This window comes from Pseudopodoces humilis, chromosome 11, assembly GCF_049639895.1.
Source record: "Pseudopodoces humilis isolate 2021_Gansu_Grassland_sample_001 chromosome 11, ASM4963989v1, whole genome shotgun sequence".
Lineage (NCBI taxonomy): Eukaryota > Metazoa > Chordata > Aves > Passeriformes > Paridae > Pseudopodoces > Pseudopodoces humilis.
In genome coordinates, this window is record NC_142210.1 from 21,009,820 (window position 1) to 21,026,241 (window position 16,422).

At 46.4% G+C, this 16,422-nt stretch overlaps 1 protein-coding gene across 6 annotated transcripts in view; it reads left to right on the top strand.

Annotated features, from left to right (window-relative positions):
• TNIK (TRAF2 and NCK interacting kinase) overlaps positions 1-16,422 on the top strand; it is a 151,682-nt gene that overhangs the window by 117,564 nt on the left and 17,696 nt on the right. For 3 of the 6 annotated variants that reach the window (XM_088060950.1, XM_088060952.1, XM_088060951.1), the window contains 7 exons: positions 3,431-3,595; positions 5,256-5,495; positions 7,757-7,863; positions 10,123-10,286; positions 11,421-11,518; positions 12,240-12,263; positions 16,180-16,364. In XM_088060950.1, coding sequence (XP_087917076.1) covers positions 3,431-3,595; positions 5,256-5,495; positions 7,757-7,863; positions 10,123-10,286; positions 11,421-11,518; positions 12,240-12,263; positions 16,180-16,364 — 983 coding nt within the window. The remainder of the gene's footprint in view (positions 1-3,430; positions 3,596-5,255; positions 5,496-7,756; positions 7,864-10,122; positions 10,287-11,420; positions 11,519-12,239; positions 12,264-16,179; positions 16,365-16,422) is intronic. The other 3 variants (XM_005525088.3, XM_005525090.3, XM_088060953.1) reach the window with 2 other exon arrangements.

Consider the following 16,422-nt stretch of genomic DNA (forward strand, 5'->3'; position numbering starts at 1 on the left):
AGGGAATAAACTCTGTCTTTTTGTGCCCAGTTTTGAGTAAACTCTCTAGAACATTGCTAAAGTACTTCTGGCACTCTCTGAAAAACTTTAGCAAAGATATGTAGAAAGAAATATTATTTTTTATCTGGGGTGAAGGAGAAGAGTGCTGGATTTAGCTTTCCCTTTCAAACACAAAGACCCATTTCTTCTGTTTCATGGGGCTGGCATCTTTTTGATGCTGTCACTGGAAGCAGGACATTGGGAACTGCACAGTGTGTTAATAAGAGCAGCAGAACACGGCCTCTTACCCTTTGCCAAAATCATTGGGAAGATGAGGTTTCCTGTTGTTGGGGAACTTCTCCAGCTTCCACCAATTAGCTCTCCAAACCATTTACTCCTTACCTGTGTCACTCTGTCTGGTTTCTAATTAAATGCTCCAAGCTGTGGCATCTTTTCTGCTGATGGGAGCAGTAGTTTGATGCACTGCCTCAGCAAAGCACCCTTGGGAATCTCCCAGAGTGACTCCTCTTGCCTCCATCCCCTTTTATCTTCTGTTCAGTCCTACTTTTAAACACAATTCAGGTACTTTGCTGCATATATTGAAGGCCCACCTTTGCTGGCTCCACAGATAGATTTGTGCTGATACTTAATGAGCCTACCATGGTTCTTGCTATAGTTTAGCAATTTCCACACCCAACCCATGTATGCTAATTTAACAGAAATATTGAGACTTTGTTTTCCTGTGGGAACAATGAAAAGACAAGTCTGGTGCTCAGCCTACAGTTTCTGGGGGCTGTGCAAAGCTTATTTGGATATTTCCTGAGGATTTTGCATTATATCCCATACTGCCCTTTTTTTTAATGCTTTTTTGGTCTCAAGTCTTCTCTCTTAGGAGTTTGATCACCACAGCTGAGCCCTCCTCATGCTGTGCCTGTCTTTGGTTTTCACACCTCTCCTTTATGCACACATTTTCCCACCTCACTCATTTTCACAGGGTGACCCCAAGACCCTGCAGAAGTGTGGGATAAAGCATCAGGGTGAAGCTGTGGCCATTCACGTTGTGGTCATGTCCCTGCATCCCCTGCTTAAGGGACTGGCCTGTTGGTGATGACAAAGCTCTGGGTGAGGAACCAGCCTGTGCTGCATCTCTCACAGTTCCCCAGAGCACACTCAAGGATTTCTCTGGATGCTGAATGAGACAGTCTGAGCAGACAATCCTGACAAGACACATGGATGCACATTCCCTTCTCCTGCCCTTTCTACTCATCTTCTTGTTATCCAGGGTAATCCCACTGGAAGTTAACTTGGGAGGTGGCTTGTGTGCTGTCCCAGACCTGCCCTGTTTGTCCAGACACATCTTTTATAATCATGGACTGTTTGGGCCTTTTTGGAGATCATGTTGGGACCCTCTGGTGATCCAGCCAGGGATGTGGCATTAGCACTCTGGGCTGTGGTCCTGTAATTAGCAGGTCCCTTTGTTACTGACTTCTCTGTTATGGGTCAGTACTTGCTAAAGAAGGTGCTGGAGATAGCCAGGAAAAGCTTGGTCAGCTCGAGGATGGGTTTGGGCAGGAATATACCACACATGACTGTGCAGAAAGGAGAGGACAGGTTTAATCAGACATTTTCCACATGGTGGCTGGCCCCTGTGATGCTTTCCCACTGCTCAGAGCTTCCTTGAAAGAACTCAGGGCTTAGCTGTGCATCACAAGCTGTCCTATTCGCTGCAACAGCCAATGCCCACATCAGCTCCTCCTTCAGTCCCCATGGCTTTTATCCTGCTCTCACTTTGAAGTGATGTATTAAAACATTAGCAGCCTTCTACTGGGACTGCACAGACACTGCTAAGGGTGTTTCCTGTTCTGGGCAATCTTGAGTTCAATTAGAGATGGTCTGTACTTGAGCAATGATGAACTCCTGAAGGGTTTTGCTGCTTTTTCCCTATTTCTGCCTAATAGTGGAATCAGTAGGGCCCCACCAAGCACAGCTGGACAGTCCCAGGAGCATCTGTGGCTGTGCTGGTGCCACAAGGTGCAAGTGAGGAGATACTGGCAGTACAAAATCAAGTACCTTTCTCCTTCCCAGTACCCAGACATCCCCATTTGATCTCTCTCCGGCCTTCTCCTTCACACCAGCTTGTGATCCTCCACAATCAGCTGCACTTTTGGGCCTGGCATTGTGCCGGGGAGCTGCTGGAGCACTCAGCAGCGGCTCCATCTCCGCCTGTTGCTGCTGAGGCTTGGCTGAGGAGGAGAGGGACTGGAGCAGCCTGTGACCCAGCACTCGTGCCACTGCTCCCTTTTCAGAGGGAGTTCTCCTTCCCACCCTGCTCCCCTTCTCATCCCCGTGTCCCCTTTCTTGGGCACTGCTGAGCAGAGCTGTGCACGGCCTCTGCTCGCTGGTGGGCAGTGCCTGGGGAAGTTGTGGTCACCTTTTAGGACACAGCAGCAGCCCAGGTGGCCCCTCATGAACTTAGAAAGGAAACAGTCTGTAATGTGAGTTTCTTACATAGATTTCACTCTGTCTCATGCTCAAGTCTCTGAAAAGGATTAATTTTTATTCATATAATGGTTCTTTTGTTTCATGAGTGTTTGCTTAAAGAAGAGCTGTGATTCTTTCCAAGCAAACCTGTTGTAAAGATTGCCTTTTAACATGGCATCATCCACGGTGGAATCGAGACATGCTAGGGGTATTTAACACTTTGATAACACATAAATAAAACACACATCAGATCTCAAGGTATCAAAAATTCTGCATAGCATATGCTGCCTGAATATCAATGCACAGCCTAACTGCAGGATGGCACGGCTGGGTGAGCTGCAGCCACTGTATTCCCATCAAGGGTAGCTGAAAGCAGTGGGCTTTGGGTTGATGTTCTCTCTCAGTAAAAGAGGGTTTTCCCCTTCCATACATGACAAGGTGTCAGACTCAGTAAATTCTGATCAAAGCCAGCAGTTTTCTGGCTGCCATGTTTATTCTTTTATTCAGATCAAACAAAACTACTCATTGTGGTGTTTATAACAGTGAAGGAAAATGGTCCCCTTGCTTAAAGATCCATTTGAGAAGAAGCAAGAGCTTCTCAGGAATCATCTAGGAACATCTCTCTGAAGTGTGCTGCCTTTTCTTTATTTTTTCTTTTTTGTTTCTTTATTTTTCTCCATTTCATATTCAGAAATGAATTAGGTGTATAAATTCAAGCAGTCCTTTTCATGCCTTTAAAATGCATTTATTGCAGAGTTTGATGGATAACTTGGATTCTATGATCACAGAATCACTTAGGTTTGGAAAGACCTCCAAGATCATCAAGTCCAACCTGTGACTGATCACCACCTTGATCAAACAATAGGGTATACCTAAAGAGAAAAGAGCTTTCAGTATGTTTATGCATACATTGGATTTCCATTGGAAATGGGCTCTTTGGGGCCTTGACCCCTCTCCCCATGTCCCACAGGTGGAGGAGCGCTCCCGGCTCAATCGCCAGAGCTCGCCGGCCATGCCCCATAAAGTGGCCAACAGGATTTCTGACCCCAACCTGCCTCCTCGGTCCGAGTCCTTCAGCATCAGCGGCGTGCAGCCAGCCCGGACCCCACCCCTGCTCCGACCCGTGGACCCGCAGGTAATGGTGCTCCCCCACTGCCAGGATGCTGGGGGTGCTGGTAAGGAAACAAGGAAGAGTGGATGGAAGGGAAATAGCGTCTGGCTCCCTGGTTCCCCAGCCTTAAGCATATTCATGAGTAAGAGCAGCATCTACATGCATGAGTGTATTCCTCTTGTCACCTCCATGTGTTAGCAACATCACTCTGGTTTATACCTTCCTTTGAAGCATCACGTACTGGTTACTGCTAGAAACAAGCTGGAGGAGCAGGAGGAACTGCTGCTCTGGTCCAGTGCAGCTGTTCCTCTGATCCTCTTTGGATCTGGTTTACGTAAAGAACTGAAACCACAGCGCCTGGTACAAAAGACCCGGGATGCTTTGATGCTGAGGATCATCAGAAAGAGGTTTTGCTTTCTTTGCTGCTTTGATTCAAGGTTTTGTTTTGGTTTTCCATTGAGTTGACATCAGTCACAAACACATCTGGAGAGGGCATAGATCACCATGACTATCACAGAGGAGGGGCATCGTTATTTTAGAAGTTTCTCCCAGCCATGAGGTCTGCAAGTACTCTGCCACCAAAAGCTGTAGGAGTGTCAGTGCTGGCTCTGGTCCAGCCCCTGGAATTGCTCCCACAGATCCACAGACTCCAGCAGGGATTTCAGGGGGAAGTACAAAGCCTTTGCTCCAAGTTCAGCTGGGCTTTCTATGGAATATGTGCCTACTAAGTGCCAGCCAGGTGTGGCACCTCCAATACAAAGCCAGCTTTAAACAAAAATACGCAGGCAGGAAAGCCCTGAAACATACTTTTTCTGTATGCATTGGAAAAGTGGGCAAAACCCCACTTGACTGTCATCCCTCTGACTAACCAAATAATTTTCAGTGACCTTCTTGTCATCCTATACCATCAACAGCTCCAAAGACTTTTGTTTGGCAGTAAAATACTCTTGAGTTGTTTCAGGCCCAGAGCCCCGTGTCAGTGTGTGTGTGCATACACGTGTACCCGTGAGACATGGACACATCCAGAGACATGGATGTAGAAACTCCAAATAAAAGTCACAACCCTGTTGTATCAAAGGAAAGCAGCTTCACAGAGTCCTGGGAAGAAGCTCTCATTTCACAAACTGTAACCTTGTGATTTTCTCACATTTCCCAGAACAGATGTCAGCATTCCTTAAACATGGAACCTGTAGGGCTAACCCATGGGGGCCACCGAGACCTATAGAAGCTCATGCCTCAAGATATTTTTTAAGCCATCTATGCCTCAGAATTCCTGATGATTTTTTTTTAATCAGTTATTATTTATTATTGTTTCCTTTTTTTTTTTTTGTTTTTTTGCATTTTTAACATGGAAAATCCATGCCAAACCTCATTAGTACAGCCACAGAGGTGCAGGTGTAGGAGCTGGACTTGGGGCCAGCAGCAGCAGAGCCTGGGGCGGGCACGGTGTGTGCGGGAGTGTGATTTTTAACAGATCTTGCATTGAAGCGATGTAAGTCAGAAGTTCCTGAAGCCAAGGCAGTGCTGATCTCAGACCAAGGGGTCTTTTCAGTGCATCCAAAGTGCTAATCAATTTTTTTTTTTCAAAATCAAATTTCAAAATTATTTTTTTATTCCTTTTTTTTTTTTTTTTTTTCCTAACCCTCCATTTTGACTGATAGTTCTGTTTTGACTTGGTGCTTAGATTCCACATCTGGTCACTGTGAAATCCCAAGGAAGCTCCTTGTCTGGGTCTCAGTCACTGCATGAACAGCCTGCAAAGGGACTGGCTGGGTTTCAGGAGGCTCTGACGGTGACCTCTCACCGCACTGAGATGCCAAGGCAGAACTCGGACCCCACCTCAGAAAACCCTCCTCTGCCCCCTCGCATTGAAAAGTTTGACCGAAGTTCTTGGTTACGGCAGGAGGAAGACATTCCACCAAAGGTAACACAATCACTCCTCACTTTCAGCACATCAGAGGCAATCCCAGAGCTGAGTCCCTCTGGCAAAGCAGAGTGGGCAGTACTGAGCCCACCCCGAGGCTCTGCAGTGGGTGCTGACCTGCCCAGGGGCTGCATTTCCTCAGGCAGGGCTTGCAGGACATGCTGGGAGCTGCTCTTGGCTGCAGAATAGCTGCAAAACAGCACTGCCCTCCAGCAAAGAAAGTTCTCGAGCCCAGACAGAGGCCAAAACAAATTAATCTCTTCTTTCCCTTGGATAAAAAACAACCTTCTGCTTAAATAGAATTATAGGAACATAAAATTTTTCATACTCAATAAGACAGGTCCTTTTTAGCCCAGTACCGTGCCTCCAGTTGCGATCAATATTTGATGGAAGACTTGTAAGGGCTCCAGCAGCTTTATACATTCATTGACATTTTGGCAGTGTCTGGCAGTACCTCTTTAATTAGGATTCTTCTGGACCAGTATTTCGATTGTGTTGTTTATACACCTTCACTTTGGAAGAATTATAACTTGGCCATTAAAGTTCCCCTTACAGTGAATCAGTGCTCAGCCAGGAGGATTTTTACAGAGGAACAATGATTATAAATTGATTAGTGACAGGGAGGCAGTATTCGTCCCTGATTGAGAGGCAATTTTTCTGTGTATTTACAAAGTGAGTGACCTGCCTTTTTCAGAGCAAAGTCACAGTCACCAGGTAAGCCTCCCTGTGCAAGGGATTTGTGGTGGTGTCATGGGTGTTAATAATGCTCCTGTTTCTGCTGTCACCAAGCAAGAGGAGACATCAGTGCTCTGCTGAAGGGAACAGCAAGCCAACAGCTCCTGGGACTGTGTGCTTGGCTCCTCCATAGTGCAGGAAGGTGGCTGCCTGGTTTTAACCTAATTAAGAAAAAGCCCCTGCAATTTAATATTGGCTTTTGCCATGAGTCCTTTGAGAAGGACGCTCAGCCGCAGCGATGCCCTGTGTGGTGAGACCGTGGCTGCTGGGAGAAAAGCTCTTCTCCAGCACTGTGCAGTATTTTCCCCTTTGGCTGAGGGAACATGGACTCTGGAAGGGCCCCCACCAGATCACATTTAGGGCTGTTGTGTTGGCAGTACCACCCATGAGGAGCCTGACTTCACACTGGACTGCCCGAGGTGAGTTTGCGGTGTTTGCAAACAGGAATGAAAGGACTGCCCCGAGAGGCAGGACCAGCTGTCTCCATGGTCCAGGGTCTTGTTTCTGCCAGTGCTTATGGCTGGATGCTTCAGAGGAAGGTGGAAAACTCCCCAAGTCCTGACTGCAGAGTACCCTACCTGGAGGGGAGACTGCTTTGTACTGAGACAGGCTGCAGCTGGTGATGCTGCAGTCTAAAGCATGGCCAGCTCTCTAAATCTTCTGTTAACTAATGTAACCGTGTGTTTATTCTTAAAAAAAGCCAAGCCTAATCCTTTCTCTTGCTAATTCTGACAAGCCCTTGGCCTCTCTGTTACCTGGTGCAAGGTATTGAATGGTGAGTATTGTCCTGCCTCTCCACATCACCTGAGGTGCTGGGGGATGAGGCCACTGCACCTGTGGCCATGCAGTGATGCCAGAGCTCCCACGGGATGGGGCAGAGTTCCAGGGTTATCTGTCACTGCCCCTCTAGGCTGTGGTTGGCTTTGGGTGTTCATGCTGAGCTGTTCTGCCAGCAGCAAGGTTTTGGCAGCAGAATCTGAAGCTCAGTGAAGGTCACAGCACCAAATCCCAGTGTTAGGTGGGTTAGTCTGGGTCTTCCCACTGTCAACCCCCTTGTTTGTCCACCAGTCAACACCTTCTGTCTGCTGGCATGTGTCATATCTGAGCTAGATAGAAAACCTCCATTGTGGCTGTTGAAATGCACTTCAGTCTGAATTTTACCTTAAAAATTACTTTTATGGGTTTTGTTAGGTTTAAATTAAATATATAAGTTGTGTGTGTATATGTGCATACATTTTTTCTAGAAGTAAGTGCCCTTTTTGGTGGTAGCCAGGCTGCTCTGGGGGCTCCCGTGCCAGGAGCATCCCTGAGGGCACCTTTGCAGCTTGCTGCTGCCTCACACTCCAGTGATTCCTTCTAAAAGCTGAGAGCCTTGTATTTTGTAATTGCCCTAAATACTGCCTTTTTCTCAGTGGGAAGACAGTTGTACATCAGCCTTGAGGCAGTGCTGGAAGGTGATCTCGTGATGGCTCAGGTGAGGGAGCTGCCCAGACTGGGTGACTGCAAATGTCTCCATTCTTTTCCAGGTGCCTCAACGAACCACTTCCATATCCCCTGCCCTGGCAAGGAAGAACTCCCCAGGCAATGGCAGCGCCCTGGGGCCCCGGCTGGGCTCCCAGCCCATTCGGGCAAGGTAAGGGCATGGAGGGGATGGGCAGGAGTGATCCCAGCTAGGAGCCCAGACATGGGCTGGCATCCTGCCCTACCTGAGCTGACTGAGCACCACCACGTTTGCAAGGCTTCTTTTGTCTCTGGGATGAATTTTTGCACCATTAGTGATTTGTACTGACAAGGATTCAAGCACTGGAATCCATGGAGGCTTTGCTCCCTTGGCTGAACGGATTCCTGGGCATTGCAGGGTTTGGAGGTGGATGCTGCATCTGCTGGTGTGGAATCAAACAGGAGTTGGGGTGCTCCCCTTAGTGTAGTTAGGTTCTGGTTCTCACCTCTTTCGTATCAGTGGATTCCTATAAGCCACTGGGGAGGTCTCAGTGGTACATTCCATACATTTCTTATGCATCAGAGTGGTTTTTCACAGATAATGAGTGAGGAATGTGCTGCAGGACAGACACTCATACAGCTTGCTGAGATCTTCTCTAGATGTAGATCAAGGATTAAATTCCTTTCAGCTTTCTTAGGACTGAGCCTTTAGCTTGGCCAGATCCAGCTCTGGCCCAGCAGTGAGCTCCTGAGGAAGGTGCTGTGCCCCTGCTGTGGTCCCATCTCTGCCGTGTCACAGCTATCCCTGGGCACGTTTAAAACGAGCAGGGAAGCTGACAGGCTCTGCTCAGAGCTGGATGGAAAAAACACAGCTTAGTCATGCGAGAGCTTGTCTCTGCTTCACAGAACGAGACCTCAGCAGGGCAGATCCCGGGAGAAATTCGAGTTCCAATTAGCCTTGCGTGAGGGAGCTCCTTGGTTTCTTCCTTCTGCCTTGTCCTCAGAGGGTGAGGTCAAAAAGTGAATGTGGGATGTTGCTCGTGTGTGCTGTCCCCAGTTTGAGCACACGCCTCCCTTTCCAGCTCATTCCCCCCCTGTGCTTCAGCAAACTCACAGGCAGCAGCCCCGAGTCGCTGGCAGGGGCAGCAGCAGTAGGAGGAAGAGTATTTCTTGTTCTTTTTTTTTTTTTTTTTTTTAATTAGAGAAAAAGCATACCATGGTTTGTTGCTCTTCTTTGCCAAAGGCTGAAACATTTTGAATTCTTGAAAATGTTGTTCTTTTAATTAGCTGTTGCTTGAAGGACAGTTTAAAATGCAGAAGGATGTTGGAATGCATAGTCTTTATAAGTGATGGTATTGCAGGTAAAAAGGATAATGGGAATCTGGGATTCAAGGTTAAGGTTGTCCAGTGTTTCCTGCACCCTCACTGTCCCAGTTCTGGTCAGTGCAGGTAAATACATCAGTTGCCAAAGTTTTCAAATACACTCCATTAGTTAATTTAGCTAAGGATGTCAGCCATACAGCACGAGCTGGAGGCCTTCAGTTTGATGAAAATTGGAAATCATTAGGATGCTGCCACATGTCCATTAAACCTTAAGTATTCATTGAAATTATTTCATACTTCATTGCTCTCACAGTAATGTAATATTTTTCCTTTTTCCCTGTTTCTCCTGTTGGTTCTTGATTCTCTCCAAGCATAAATGTAAACATTACAAAAATATCCCTTCTTTTATTTGTCTCCCTGTTGTGACAAATGAGGGAATATTTACTATACATTTTAAAGAGGCCTTTGAATAAGATCACTTCCAGAAACATTGTATAAAACCAAATTGCCGAACTCTGCATGAACATCTCTTCTGATGTCATTTCAATGCCAAGTAAGAATTAATTTCCTAAAGGCATCTGATACCCAGAGAGATATTAGTCACTCCTTGTGTATCAAGAGCACTTTTTATTCTAGATTTATCTGTGTTCACAAGGGTGAGAGAAATCAAGGAGGAAAAGTGGATATCTGATGCAATTTTGAAGTGAAGCCATGAAAATTTGGGACTGTGAATTAAGTGGTACAAGTGATCTGCAGCCTTGTTGCAAGCTTGAGATCCTTGCTTTGCTGAAGTCTTTGTCTAACAACACGCCACAAATTCCTGCTTTTATGAAGAATTTTGGTGGCTAATTAGGTAATTCCAGCTTTGCAAATCTATAGACAGGAGATCGAGAGCAAAGAATCTTTTAATGGTTGCCAAATTTGACAAAATAAGAACAGAAAGCTTCTCTAGGCAATTTTCTTCCATTCTGGTCATATTGCACCCAAAATTGATGATCTCAGCCCGGTCTCCTCCATCTGAGGACTCTCCTGGCCTTTGCAGCTGTCCCTGTCAGTGTGGGAAGGGTCTGGAGCCCTGGCATGGGTGTGACCCTGGCTGATGCTGCCCCTCTCTTTTGTCCTCCTGCAGCAACCCAGACCTGAGGAGGACAGAGACCATCGTGGAGAGCCCCTTGCAGAGGACCAGCAGTGGCAGCTCCTCCAGCTCCAGCACTCCCAGCTCCCAGCCCAGCTCCCAGGGTGGATCCCAGCCCGGCTCCCAGGCTGGCTCCAGCGAACGCAACAGAGTCAGAGGTGAGCTTGGAAACATCCCTCAGCACCAGGCACACTTCGTGAGGCTTCCTGACAAGCAGGAAGGGAAAGAGGTCTGTGATCTCCTGCTTGTTTTTTAAAAAATTTTGAAAATCAAAGAATCCATAATTTCTGATGTGCTTTTGTGACCTGCTGGCCCCCTTGCAAAGAGAGTTGCCAGCAGCCCCATTTCCCTGGAGGCTGACGTGGGATGCCCATGGTATCACACTGCCAAGTAGCCTGTACAAATAGAGATGGGGGTTATGCTTTAGGGTAAACAAAATAAACAACCAATGTCCTTCCTGTCTTCATCCACCCAGGTGCACCTCTTCTGCCGTGGTTTCTTTGGGAGTGTGTTTCGCTTTTAATTGATACGTAATTTTTGGGGGGGTTTCATCTTTGTGCCCAGGATGGGATCAGAGGAGTGACATAACCTGTAAGAAGCTTTCTCTCAAATGCTTTCACCAGGCAGCCATGTCAACACAGGGTTTATGTGTGTAGCCAAATTGTTCCCTCTCATCCTAGAGCCTCTCTTAAAGATATTCCATTCCCCTGTTTAATGGCAGTGGAGTAGAGGAGTTGCCACAGCCCATGCACCCCACACATCTGCATTCTGGTACAGCCCCACACTTCCAGTCCCCAGGGCTGAAGAGCATTAAGACAAATGCTGCCTCTGTGCATTGAATATTTTATGATTTGGCCATAAGATGATAGTGTCTGTTGTTGAAACCATCAGTCCTCTAGGCAGTCAATAAAAGGAGTTTGTAACCCATTGTCATTTTGGGTTTGGTTTTGTTTTTACTAATGAGGAAGCCTGTGAAAAATATTGTCCTGGCGATGTCAGATGCTGCGGAGCTTTTAATTTATCACATGCCCTGCTCTTCTGCAAAGTAAATTAGTTTCTATAGTAGAAGAGGAGCAGTAACTCTTCAAGAGGGCTGTTGGTGGAGGCTGGGCAGGATTATGGCTTCTCTTACTCTGTTGGTGGAGAAACAGAAAGGAGCAGGAGGGTTTTTCAGGAGAGCAGAAGCAGAGTGATGATGAAGCCCCTGTTCCCACCTGCCCCAGGTGACAGGATGCAGTGGTGGCTTTTGGCAGCATTTTAATTCCCACTCTCTCCACCTGCCTTTCACCCAGGGAATGCCAAGCCCGAAGGGTCCCCTGTGCTCTCCCATGAGCCCGCCAAGGTCAAGCAGGAGGACAACAGGGACGTGACACGACCGAGCCGACCCGCTGTGAGTCCTCAATTCCTTCCCGTGGGAATGCTGCCGGCTGGCTTGGCCACGTGTCCCTTCGGTGCGGTGGCACAACCGCGGGGACCCCAAAAACGAGGCTAGTACTGCTGCTGCTCCAGCAGAGAGACTGGAAAGCAGCAGTACAGCGAGAGCCCCTGGGAGATTTGAATGCTTAAGAGAGTGCATGAGTTTTTACCAGGAGCCCAAGCCTAGGGGAAAGCACTTAAGCCTGTGTTTCCAGGTGAAGCAGACGCTTAAGGGCTTTGCTAGCTTGGGCGCGGCGGTGGCCCATGGCACATTGTTGTGTTCCGTGCTGCATGTCCCCCGCAGCACCCGCGGAGGGATGCTCTGCTCATGAAGGCTGGGGAACCAACCAGCCCCCAACAGCCTTCCCAGCTTAAATCCCCACCTGGTAGTGGTCTCTGTACACTCCCCTTCTATTATTCTGAGCAAAATCTCATCCGAAGTGTTTCCTCCTGGTTTAATGCTGTTGACATTTGTATCTTAAAACTGCAGAGTCGGCCTAAAAACTGTATGAATTTCCACTGCTTCTCTATTTTAATGTGTATTAATGTTTTGTTGATGATGTTTTTCTTTCTCTACACTCCACAGCGTTGAGCTAACAATTCTAATTTTATTTCTAACCTGCTTGCCCTTCCTCTGGCTTTTTCCTGTCCCGATCTGTTTCCTCTGATGCTGATTATTCTTCCTTTACCCACAGAGCTATAAGAAAGCTATAGATGAGGTTAGTGATATCTTTTCTCAGTGGGTCATGCCTATGCAAGGTTGACTAGTTAGTGCTTAATTCCGAGCTGGGTTTTCTTGGTGCTGGCGTTGATAAAGGTGGCGATGCGATCTCGGGTCGGACGGGAGAGCGAAGCGGTGGCGTTCCGGCGTCGGGAGCCTGCCCACGGGGAGGGAACAGCACTGCTGCTGTGCTCTGCTCAGCCCTGGGCTGCCCAAAACCAGCTGGCCACACCACTTGCATGGAAGCCAGGGCAGAGGCAGCCCAGTGTTCAGGTGGGGGAGCAGGTGGTGCTGCTGTTGTTCGGCGTGTTGGTAGAGAAGGAGCGAGAGCGGAGGTTTCTCGTGCCGGTGGAGGAGGTCGGGCAGCCTGGACCCCTCACCACATTCTGCTCTCAGCCACAGCCCCTGGCCACCTGCTGATTTCAGTGGGGCCATCAAGTGCTGTTTGAAATGTGTTCTAAGACTGATTCAAAAGAAGGCATCTGAAAAACAGAGCAGTGAAAATACAGTGGGTTTTTCATTCTCACGGACCAGCATCCACCACAAAGCCAGAGTCAGCAGAGCCATCCTGGATGCTGATGGCAGTGCTGGTCCTCATTTATCCTCTTAAAAAAATGAGAGTCCTCAAGCACACCTTTTCCACTTATGATAGTATTTTAAATGTGCATCTGGCAGTGGTGAATGTTTAAACATTCATGGGAAAAGACCCAGCATTCCTGATTTAACATTTAACTTGCCTCACACATGCATCGCTGTGCGCACTGCTGATACTGGTAACTGTGGTGGAAAGCACTGGTTTCAGCAGCCTCTTCTGCAGCCTCTTTCCTCTAAAAATAGAAGATATGAAAGAAGGAAGATGTGCTGGTTAGTTAACTTGTTCTCTTGGATAAAATATAAGCAATACATTTTGTTTAATGAGGTGTTTTGTTAAGAAAAAAGCACATAAATCAGTGTCTAAATAGAAGCAGCATGTGTGCTAAATTCAAGCTCAAGGAGCAATGTGATTTCGGAAACCAATCTGCCTTGATTCCAGCAAATATTAAATCTAAAGAAAGCTTTGTAATTAAAAGTAATTAAGGAGCACTGACACCACTTACTTATGTATTATGTCATCTTCAGTAATAACACTTGGAACATTTGTGGAACTAGAGAGCACTTTCTCTCTTGTTGTCAGATTGTTTTTGGTCCAGGAGCAACTTGGTGAAGCTGTTTAATCCTACAAAGTGCTCATTACTTACAGAAAATGATAGCATCAAAGAATGAACTGTCCCGAGGCAAAGCTTTCTTAACTAGGAAATATGAGTTATCTGATCATATTGTATATAATCATATCAGGGAGTATTATTGCTTTTATAACTTGCAAATTAGTTATTAAAAAGTAATTAAGCTGATTTTTAAAATACTTGGCTATCTTTTAGTGATGGCCAAAAGAGGCTGATAGGGTGCCTCGAAGCACGTTAGAAGTGGAAGGTGCAAAAAAGAAATAATTTTCAAAATCCAGTGCTGTGACAGGGAGGAGTTCAGCGCTAGTCCTGAGCTGCAGAAGTCCAGCTGCAGTTTTAAGAGGCTCTTACACAGTCCTAAAATCCCTTTTAAAGTGAGAGGCTGTAATTCAATTCAAAGGCAAGTGCTCAATAAAGAGCATGTTTGATACTCTAAATGGAAAGTATTGTTAAGCTGCTGAAATTGTCACTGATTTTTATTTAGGAAAAGAAGCAGTCGTATCATAGAAGCTGCTACAGCTCTAATTAAAATAATTAGTTGTCGTGACTGCAGATTTGACTCTATTTCAATCCTAAACATGTTGGCATCAAAAAGGAACTCTTGAAATACCACAATCTCTCTTTAATCATGATAAAGAGCCTTTCTTTAAAGGTACAGATACCATTTGGAGAAATACAGAACTACAGAATCAGAGAATGGTTTGGGTTGGAAGGGACCTTAAACTTGTTCCCACCCCACCCTGTCCATAAGCAGGGACACCTTCCACTATCCCAGGTTGCTCCAAGCCCCATCCATCCTGGCCTTGAACATTTCCAGGGATAGGGCACCCACAGCTTCCCTGGGCCACCTGTGCCAGGGCCTCACCACAGTCTGAATAAAAATTTCATCCAAATATCTAATCTAAACCTACTCTCTGTCAGTCTGAAGCTATTCCCCCTTGCCCTGTTACTCCATATCCTTGTCCAAAGTCCCTCTCCAACTCTGCTGGAGCCCCTTTAGGTAGTGGAAGGCGCTCTGAGTTCTCCCTGTGGAGTCTTCTCCAGGCTGAACAACCCACATAAAACCCATCGCAGGGACCTGCTGTGAAACAGGAATTGACCAATTTTTTTAAAAAAAACCCCAAACCAAACAAGGCCTTTTTTGGTATGCTGCTGGTTACTGGTCTGATGTAAAACTCTCCAAAATCCAGGGGAGTCTCCATGTCAGAGCCAGGCAGGGCAAGCCTGGGAGCAGAATGTGCGGCTGTCACCGGTGGGAGCCCGCCGGGAGGTGTGGGTCGTCAGCAACCAAAGCACAGATTGCTTACAAAACATTCCTACCTCGCCATTAAAAAAAATAAACTGGGTTTGCATCTCAGCCATAGAGTTTTTCCATCCTTTTCTTCACATGTCGACAGGATAGATTTTAAGAGCTCCTTTTGCAACCATAATTAATATTTCCGTAGTCGCCCTGCTGGAACGGTAAACTGGAAATGCAGTAAATGAGAGTATGGCCGTAAGACAATTGTGGAATTTAGTCTTTTTCAATGAGTTTCTTTCTCCCTAATCCTTTATCTCTGACCGAATGCACTGATGCCTACCTCGGTCACTAATATAGGGGGAAATGGTAAGACTGACAATTGCGATGCTTTGTTCGTCATGTGCATGTCTTGTGCAACAGAGTTCTCTAACCCATTCTAATTTGAGCTCTCATGCTTTTCTGCCCTACTGCTTCCCCCTGCATTGCTATAAAAGCATGTAAGATAACAAAAAGTCTCTTTTCTACACGGTGCCTGCCATGTTCCTTGTTTTGAAATAGCAGTGTCTATTTTATATGACTGTCGGGTCTGAGACCTCATCAAAGTCATGGTAAACTGAAAAATTATGACTAGGCTTTGGGACTGCTCCTCTCTTTTTTCTTGTTTCAAGGCTTTTTTTTTTTTTATTGTTATTTTTAGTTTTAGTTTTCTTTTTCCCTTAGCTTGTAGGCTGCCACATTTCACATAAAGTGCTTAATGGGTCCCGCTGAGGGATTTTTTTTTTTTTTTTTTTAATTATTATTATTATTATTTTTTGATCGTGTGGCTGACTCAGAGCTGTGACTCCAAAGTCTGGCTGAGCTGGGCGCTTCTCCTCGTGCTCCTCACCGCCTCTCGGCAGCCGCCCGACAGCGGAGACTCACCATGGAAGCAGCTCTTGACGTGGGGATTGCACCACTCCATGGGAGATGCTGTCATTGCTTCCTTCCCAAATGCATTTATTACAGAATAAATACCATTACGGGGTCTCTTTGAGAAGTTTGAAAGAAGAGAAAACCCTGCAGGAGAAATTCTCCGAGCCAATCTTTGAAGTGACGTTGTTTTCCAGTTTACTATGATGGTGACTGAACTTCACCTTTTCCAACAAATATAATTTTGTCGTGTATATACATATAAGTGTGTGTATATATATGCACATACACGTTCCAAAGAGAAAAAGAAGAGGTTGGCTATTGACTTTTCAGTGAGCGTAAATCAGTTTTGTTTTGTTTAATAAATGCTACATGCTACAAACATTGTCTTACGTTTGTCTCATGTTTGTAACGACTCTGTAAAGCTATTTCTTGTTGCTCGTGCTGTTAGCATTGGCTTTTGGAGAGATGTGTGTGACATTTTCCTTGCTCTGAAGGTAACAGCCACCGCTTCCTTGTTTCCTTGCCCCCATCCCCTTTAGGATCTGACGGCTTTAGCCAAAGAGTTGAGGGAGCTGCGCATCGAAGAGACCAATCGCCCCCTGAAGAAGGTGACGGACTATTCCTCCTCCAGCGAGGAGTCGGAGAGCAGTGAGGAGGAGGAGGAGGATGGGGAGAACGAGACACATGATGGGACCGTGCCTGTCAGTGACATCCCACGGCTCATGTGAGGAACACTTTCTTTTGGGGGGGCAAACCATGAAACCCCGGTGTGTGTTTTTCTA